At 31.9% G+C, this 9,568-nt stretch overlaps 1 protein-coding gene across 1 annotated transcript in view; it reads right to left on the bottom strand.

The window, feature by feature from the left end:
• Positions 1-4,290: 4,290 nt before the first annotated feature.
• The window catches only part of LOC148605495 (cadherin-related tumor suppressor-like), a 61,182-nt gene continuing 55,904 nt past the window's right edge, over positions 4,291-9,568 (bottom strand). Inside the window, exons 18-20 of the mRNA XM_088550776.1 lie at positions 9,326-9,443; positions 8,607-8,753; positions 4,291-8,130 (exon numbers count right to left, since the gene is read on the bottom strand). Of these exons, the coding sequence (XP_088406902.1) occupies positions 6,449-8,130; positions 8,607-8,753; positions 9,326-9,443 (1,947 nt within the window). The 3' untranslated portion in view covers positions 4,291-6,448. The remainder of the gene's footprint in view (positions 8,131-8,606; positions 8,754-9,325; positions 9,444-9,568) is intronic.

Raw genomic sequence — 9,568 nt, 5'->3', positions numbered from 1 at the left:
AGGGCTATATTTACCTAAATATGGTAGTAATAAGCACTTGAAATCAAGTTTTGTGTAGATTTGAGCAAAAATTAGGTTAGAAATGAGGAAAAACTCACTTTCATTACTGCGGTTAAGGCCATATAAGCATTCCCCTATGGCAACATGGAAAATCCATTATTGAGCACTTTTTTTGCTTTAGGTGCCCTTTACTGGTCATGTTTTAATGTGAAAACACTGTATTTACAAATTTAAAGCCAAATATATCACCTTTTGTGAAAATTTAAAGATTTAGGATTTTTGACATGTGATCAAGAAAAAGGGGGAGGCATGTCAGAAATAAATTTTTAAAAATAGACCAATTTCTCAGAAAATGATTACTTTTAAAACTATTTCTTCATTAATATTGTTAAAAAACAAGTTGTGATTGATATTTTTTATTTGAAAAGTCAGAAAAAGTTCTTTGCAAATATTTAATGCATTTCAGTATGGTAGAATATTTTCACTTTTTTGCTCGCACAACTTGGTTACCCTATATTTAAAAATCAAATATTTAAAAAAGTGCTTGTCACATTTCACTGAAACTTTGCAAATGCATTCAGTATGTGTGTAGGAAGATACCTGTATAGTTATTTATTTTTTCTAAGACAAAAAGTGACCCTTTAAGATGAAGCCATGGCAAAATGAAAAGTTTCTTGAAATAGCTTTAAACTACTTGAAGATCTTGTTAACTTTGCCATGAGAGGAATACACTACAAAAATCCTTCAAAATATGCATTTTTTTAAGTTATAGGTCCAAATTATGGAAAATTGGTCTTTTTGGCTGATTTTGATGTCCTATCTTGTAAAAAGTGTAGAAAATTTAGTAAAAATATCAAATATTAAACTTTGAGGGCTATATTTACCTAAATATGGTAGTAATAAGCACTTGAAATCAAGTTTTGTGTAGATTTGAGCAAAAATTAGGTTAGAAATGAGGAAAAACTCACTTTCATTACTGCGGTTAAGGCCATATAAGCATTCCCCTATGGCAACATGGAAAATCCATTATTGAGCACTTTTTTTGCTTTAGGTGCCCTTTACTGGTCATGTTTTAATGTGAAAACACTGTATTTACAAATTTAAAGCCAAATATATCACCTTTTGTGAAAATTTAAAGATTTAGGATTTTTGACATGTGATCAAGAAAAAGGGGGAGGCATGTCAGAAATAAATTTTTAAAAATAGACCAATTTCTCAGAAAATGATTACTTTTAAAACTATTTCTTCATTAATATTGTTAAAAAACAAGTTGTGATTGATATTTTTTATTTGAAAAGTCAGAAAAAGTTCTTTGCAAATATTTAATGCATTTCAGTATGATAGAATATTTTCACTTTTTTGCTCGCACAACTTGGTTACCCTATATTTAAAAATCAAATATTTAAAAAAGTGCTTGTCACATTTCACTGAAACTTTGCAAATGCATTCAGTATGTGTGTAGGAAGATACCTGTATAGTTATTTATTTTTTCTAAGACAAAAAGTGACCCTTTAGGTTACAGACCACCAATTCAACCAATGAGCATTTGGAACGTACGCAAAAATAGTCCTACGCAGAAATTACCCCTGTTCCTCATAGTGCTGTGAAAAAAGTTCTCATCTTATTTTAAAAATTTAAACAGTTTCTGAAAGGAAAAACATTTCTGTACATTTTATAGGTGCATTTTGCTTCTTGTGATGTGAAGCCTAATCTCCATAATGATTTTTAAATATACCCCTATCTTGTGAAAACACTGGGATTTCCCATGCTATTTATAGACCCTTCACTTCCGGTGACCAGTACTGCACTGCAAGTCTGCTAACCCCACATGCCATTCTGAGGATTGTGAGCTGACATATGTAGAATCATGCTGATATATAGTCATCTGCAGGTTAAAGTTAAGGTAAAGTCCAGAGAAGCATTGAATATTGTGAAATTAGCATAGAAGCCTATGGGAAGTGGAATTAGTGGTTTTTAGCCTGAAAATTAGAAATAATACATTCATATATTTAATTTTAGGTCTATGGTCGAGTGTGTAAGAAAATTCAACACAGTAGATTCAACCTTGGAATAGTATATCTAATCCAGACTCAACACAGCATTTTGCCTGGTTAAAGGTTACTGATAAATATTGATTTATTATTGGGGGGGAGAGGGCTGACAATTTTTTAAAATAATTACCTTGGCCTGGACAAAAATTGAAATTAGTATTTTGCTTCCGCTCATAAAATCCAATCTGACAACCAGAATAATAAAAATTTAAATAATCTATAGCTTAATAAATTAGTTTGAGACAAATACTGTAATCTGATTAGTTAATTTTGTTATTTCTCTATGGATAAAAAAATATTGACATGCCCCTATTCAGTTAAATTCTGAGCTACTTTTTCATGTTTAAAGATAAAAATTTGCTTTAAAATTAATTTATAAGAATTGGCTATGATAAAAGTTTTGTCTATTGAAAAATAACAAATTTTCCAGGTGCATATTTTGTTTATTGCACTTCGCGCAATAAACAATATGCACATGGAAAATTTATGTTATTTTTCAATAGACAAAATTTTTATCGTAGCCAATTCTTAAATGTTAAAATATATTTCCGATTCCCAAATTTTGGAAAATAAATATTCTGTCTCAACCAAAACTGCCAAACCAGTCCCATCAAAATCAAAAGGTAGTCCCCTACTGTAGAGTGTGCCTTTGTAAAAAAATCAATGGTAATGTGATATTGCAATAACAAAAAAGTTGGTGATATCTTCTGATTGACATAAAATTACCTCAATTTGTTTTTTTTTTTCATGCATCTTACCAAGCAACCAATTAAATTTTAGAGAAAGTGGGAATGCGGGCTAGGATCAAACTTGCAATAATGATAAGAGGAAAAGATTCATGTGTTCATGGTAGAACTAATCCATCATGGACTCATGATAAAACAAATCCAAGACAAGTAACTGATCTTCTTGCTAAGAATGAAGATGAAAACTCAGATATGAATTTTGATAAAAAAAAATCAGAATCCGAAATTTCATCCGAGATCCCCCACATGAAAACCAAAATATTTGTTCCCTGGCAAAGAATTTTCTAGCATTTGCTCTTTTCATTAACAATGAATTTTGTTTTTTTGTTGTTTTAGAGAGCCATTCATAAATAGCAAATAATCTCCTTTGTAACAGCTTCATATTGTATACATGTTGTCATAGTGGTAAAGATAAGCATTCTTGTCTTCTAATCTTGGTTCTGTCTGCTTTATTAAGGAGGTAGACCTACTGTGTGATGGTAAGTTTCAGGGTTAGTACTTCGCTGGTAAATAAATACTAAAAAGCAATCATGTTCGTTTACTGTACTAATTTAAACGTTGATATGACATTGCAAAAGTTGACGTAAACAATACAGGTACATTATAATAAAAAAAATAAGGAATGTTACTGACATGATTCAACTATGATCTTTGACATCGGGCAAGGGATATAACTCTTGAAATCAGTGATATGTTCGTATCATATTCAAATTTTACCAAAGCAAGTATTAAGCTTTCATTTGAAACAGAATCTAATCAGTCCAAGTTATTTTGATGCTTACATGAGATTGATGGAAAATGCTGAATACAAACGTTCCAATGATTTGTAAGAGTTGTGTCCCTTACCCTAGGTCTACTTCTTCAAGTCATATTACAGTGGAGCCAGTTTTAACTAAGCATTTGGTGGCCTCAAGGATTTCTTTGGTAAGCATGTATGCAATACATTTATTTTTTTAATAATAATGATATGAAGTAGAAAGGGACTTGCATCAAGTCTATTTTTATTCCCATCATCCATGAAGAAGATACAGAATAAAAAGAAAACCAACCAGTCTGTTGAGAAAAGGAATACTAGTGTATATTGTACCATCTTGTTTCATGTTCCAGAGTTTTTGGTGAAACTGGAGTTGCTTATTATATGTAATACACTGAAACCTGTCTAAACCAAACACTGTTCTGTATAGGCATTTTCTTGGTTTACTTGGGTTCAAAATAGATTTAAACTTCTATGAAGGGACTTCTATAAGTGTCTAGTTTTGACAGTTGTCCCTGTATTTAATTTTCTTTGTGTTTTCTTTTTGTGTGTATATTTTGTTCCTTGTCCTTTTTTTCTTCACTTAATATTTGACTTTTGAGTATTTAATTCTATTCCTGCCATAATTCATCTTGAATGAATGTAAGCATATTTATCCAAGTTTCCTTTCCAAAGTATTTTTTCTAATCAGGATAAGTAACCAACAATCAACTAGGCATTGCTAAATAAAAAAAAACAATTTTCAAAGTATATTTATTTATTTAATTAAATAAAACAGAAATTTCAACAGAATGACACATTCTAGGAAAATGTAGTGTAATGAAGTACATGTAAATCTAGAAAAATAATAAAATATGATTTTTAATGAACGTCAAATATGATCAAGGAAAAAATATCATCACTTCAAATTTGACCTAATGTATCCCAAATTTTAGATTCAAGTAAATTGCATTTAAAACTATCAAAAACATTTAAGACAGATGAACAAGGGCAAATTAATAATGGAATAAATGCATAGATATGTCTGTAATTTTGATCACTTGCCCTTGAAATGAATACAAAATGAATGCTTAATAAAAAAACAAATAGGACATAAAATGATAAGCTTCATGGGAATGGCTGATACAAAAGTTAAAATAAACCATCAAATCTATTGATATATAAAACAGACAGCCTCACTCACTTTCTCTAAAATACTCATTATTCCATACATAAATAGATTATAAATATGTAGCTTCAGTCGCTTCCTCTAAAATACTCATTATTTCAAACATAAAGTATCAAAGTACATAGAAAGAATACTTTTTCCAAACCAAAACTGAAAATAGTACTTCTACATTTCTTGTCTCCGATTGCCAAAAAAAAAAAAAGGCATTTCTCTAAATGTGACCTAATGTTTCCCCAAATTTTATATTCTTCAAATATTCATATCTCAAAAACATCAGTTGCCAATGACTTTAAATAGTTACAGTCAAATTAGTTCAAATAACTTGAGAAGGATTTCTTAGGAGTTAAGATTCAAGAATCAGTATTCAATATTTAATAATTTATTTCAACTCATAATACCTAAATGCATCAACTTAAATGTTTGACATTATAACAAGTACAACACCTACATCACATATGGCAAGAACTCATTTTTTTTAAATTGGAATGTTAGTTATATTGTATCCTCTAAATATTAAATAGGGTTAGTTAAGAAAAGTCTTCAAAGACAAAAGCACTATAATATCTTCAAATTTCATTGGGAAAGTGCAAAATAATGCAAAAAAAAGAGACAATTAGAAAAATCAATATAATTCATTGTATTTATAAAACAAAACACTAACAATCGTCATGTTTTTTTTTTCATGATTTTAGCATATAGTGTTAACTGGTAATTAAACACTCTTGAAAATAATAAAACATTATCATTTTCACCTTACAAGAGAGACAGAATTTTGTGAGAAATGCTTTAAATATACTTGATGTCATTCCATTCAATTGTAATAAAAAATAATTAGTTAATATAATAATTAGGAAAACTACAACAAAACTTTGTTCCATTAGCAGCAGTTCCACACACAACGGTAACAAAATATAAGAACATTAATTAAATAAAAACAATAAAATGTTATGGAATACAAAATGTAAAAATACTGTACAATTGCAAAATATTCTTGGTACAAAATCACAGCTTAAGTGTCAGATCTGGCATTCATAAGGAATTTAAATAATTCTCATTAAAACTGGTACAAAATCTAGGTAAGTCCTGACTGGGAACAGATGGAATTTTCCAAAAAAGTTTATTTCATGATTAAAAAAAAAAATAAAAAAAAATTAGGGCTATGTCTATGATGGACAGAGCTGAATGTTGTATTTTAGACAAAACAGCGTCTCCACACTTGCACAATCATCTACTTCCATGTTGATTTTCTTCACTTCTATCAGAATAGTTTTTAGCCATTAATAGTTCTAGTCTTACTTTCTAAATGTATAGAACATTACTGATGCTCTATTCATATAAGTTTTAATGAGTGTAAAGAAAATTTCAGAAAAAAATTGGTAAGACTTTATACCCACCTTTCATCTAGAGTAGGGTATACAGATGCGATTAAAAAAAAGGGTGAAAAAAGGAACATGATAAAAGATGAAAATTTTGAAATAATTTCTACCAAATCAGGACTAACGAAGATGGAAAGCGCACTTTATGGGACTGGAATATCAAAGGTAAAGAACAGATCTATGACAAATGCCTACCCCAAATACTTCATAAACACCAGACTGTTTTCAATAAAAACAAATAAAATCATGTTAGTACAATTTGCATATAAAAGAGCTGTTACTTTGATATTATTAGCTTAAGACCTGAGTCAATACAAGGCAGGGAGTTCTCTCCCTTTAATATTAAAACTTCATCATACATATTCCTCTGTTTCTGTTCTACAATCCATATTACTATTGGCATTTTCATCACCATCCGGTAGTGATGCAATGTCCTTAAAAACACCAACTAATTTCTCAAAACTAGGACCCCAGTCTGTGAAGTAGTCCCAGTTTATTGCACCATTTAAAGGAGCACCACTAGCCCTCTTCCCTCCATCCGAGGATGCAAAAGAGCTTCCATTAGAATCTAGTCCATCATTATTTCTCATATTGTGATTCATATTAAAGTCTTCATTTTCATTGTCAACTTCAGCAAGTTTGGAGTAAATCATTGCATTTCTATCGAAGTCATTTCTTCCTTTGTCATTTTCATACTCAAACTCAGAACAAGTAAAGGAATCATTGGCACTTTCATCTGAACTAGAATCTAGAGGCTCTAACATTGCCCCATCATCAAGATGGTCCCGAATTTTGAACTGCTGTTGCTGTCGACGCCCTTCAGAGGACGATGACACCGCTTCTAACATACTGACTGGGCTCGGCCTTGTTGGTCGAGCATTTAATTTGTCCACTTCTTCAATTGTAAGGCCTTTGACTGGCTTTTGACTGGTATGAGGTTTTCGACCTCTATTTATATTTCCATTTGGCAATGGTGGCAATCGTGAGGCAGATGATGTTGAACTAATACTGTGATGACTATGATGACTAACAATGCTGTGGTCGGAATCGGCACGACCATGATGAACCTCAGACAATGGTGTACCTCTTGCACTGGACTGAACTAATGGACTAGCTCTTGAATGAGGGCTTTGCCTATGAATTTGATCCATCGGACTAAGTCTTGACCCATATTGTGATGGACTGTTACGATTGGGTCTGTTCAAATGCTGTTGATTTTGCACATTTGCTGGAGAGTTTCTATTTAACATTGCAGTAGTCTGCATACGTAGAGCACCTGGACTGTCCCTAGAACTATTCCACTGCTGAGATGGCGGGCCATGCCCATTGTTCTTGGATGATAATAAATGTTTTTTGTAATTATCTCTGTATGATTGACCTTTGCCATGGCGAGATGCACCATAGTAGTATGAAACATCAATGTCAGATGGTGCTATACTACTGGCATTTTCAAGGTCATAGAGTTCAGGTGCATCCTCGTTTCCATTTATCTGAATATCACCATTATCAATTATCACAGTACCATCATCCATTTCCAGAGGAAGAGCAGATGTGCGGCCATTTGCATTGATTAAATCTGGTCGATTTGGTACATGTCCATTAGAAACTGCATAAGGGCTAGCCCTTAATCCTGTTTGTACATGATGATGAATAAAATCATTGTCACCATAACCAGAATCTTCAGGACTATGTCCACTCCCGAAACTTTTATTAACATGGCCATTTTGTTTGCCAGATTTCCCCCTCCTTTGCCAGTAGAAACGATATATTAGGAATACCACCACAATCACTATTAATAGAAATGCAAAGAATCCAATCACAACAATTACACCAGTACCGAGAAGTTCGTCCTCTTGTGCTTGTTTACAAATGGCTACCTCTCCGTTAACAGTACATGACCCTGTACAACTTGAACACAATCCTCCGCATCCATTCTCTACCCCTGAACTTGTTTCTATGATGAAGCGATCTGTCGTACCATTCATTGGTACTGGTTTTTCATCCATTTCAAACTCCGAGATGCAGCCTCCAAAGCCTGCAAAAAAAAGTTTAAGTTAATTACAAGCTCAAAGAAATGATTGAAAGATGCATTCTGGATTTTCACACCTGAAAATAGTATTTCTAAAAGAAAAAAAACCAAACAAACCACAAAATAGAAGTGGAGAAATAGATACTGGTAAATATGGAACATCACTCTATACTTTATTGATCTTCTTTGTCATATACTGGTGTAACCAGACAGCATGATTCACCTCACAAAATTATTCTTTGTGACAAAAAGGATGCAGACCTAGACTGTTTGGTGACAGTTTAATGAAAATTCACTAGCCCAGTTGATTAATCGGCTATTTAAAATTCACCACCAGTAGGCTGTTTCAATGTGGGTAAATTTGCTTGCAAACTGAATTCAACTAGTGACTACCATATGTTTTTCAGCATTGATGAAAGAACACTTAAAATAATTAGCCTCTAATGAATTAATTATTTTGTTCTATTCTTATTGTAAATTACCTGACATTTGTTTGGACCCCACAGTGATTGGATTCTTGGTTCCTCCAAGTGACATCTGTGAAATGTACACATCAAAGAATGGGAATGCTGATTGAACATTGTCAAATGTCATACTCTGAATATCTAGTACCATCACTAAGGTAGTTCCTAAAATAGAAATTTATTTTTTATCAAATCTACAAGAGATTACACTAACAACTTAAAGAATAGGTGTAAGAATCTCCCATAGGTAAGAATTGTTCAAATAATATCTTCACTCACAACAGTCAACTCCTTACAACACAAGAGCTTTAAAGCAAGCATGTTCAAATTTAAATTTAACTGAGGGGTGTGTAGAAGTCTTGCCTTTAGTATGTATATTTCAAAAGTTTATTCAGTAGTAGAAACTGCAATTAGTCATGCAAGAGCCTTTGTTTGTTTCATGTGATGCTTATATAGGCCATTAATTTTCATCTATGTTTGAAACTTTTCCATTGCCTTCAGACATCTTACATACACAGTGAATCTACATAAACTGAAGTATTTCACCACAGATAATAATATACAGTTACTTGATCATCTTACCATGTTTAATTTTTTGGGCTACACATTTAGTACACTTTATGAGAACTATACTACTATCTAAAAATTGTATGCAAAATATTTGACAAAATTGCAATTTACTTGGTATTTTACTGACTTCATCCTGGAGTATTATTCAATCACTAAAATATGCATACCTGTGACAATAACTGTGGCATTGTGCCAATTACCATCACTGATTGAACTGTCCTTAACCTCTGACGTGACCTCATTGTTTCCATTCATGATTGTGTATTTCAGAGCTTTGTTCTGGACCTGAAAGTGAAATTGTGGCTCATGAATGAGATATCAACATGGTACAATCATTTTTTGCCCATAAATGAACCTTCTAAATATATTTCTGCTTTCATTACCTTTTTGTCTTAGTAATTCAATTTGTG

The sequence above is a fragment of the Perna viridis genome, chromosome 10, assembly GCF_037379345.1.
Source record: "Perna viridis isolate PV_CMFRI_1.1 ecotype Kerala chromosome 10, ASM3737934v1, whole genome shotgun sequence".
Classification (NCBI taxonomy): domain Eukaryota; kingdom Metazoa; phylum Mollusca; class Bivalvia; order Mytilida; family Mytilidae; genus Perna; species Perna viridis.
This window is presented reverse-complemented; position numbering and strand designations above follow the sequence as displayed.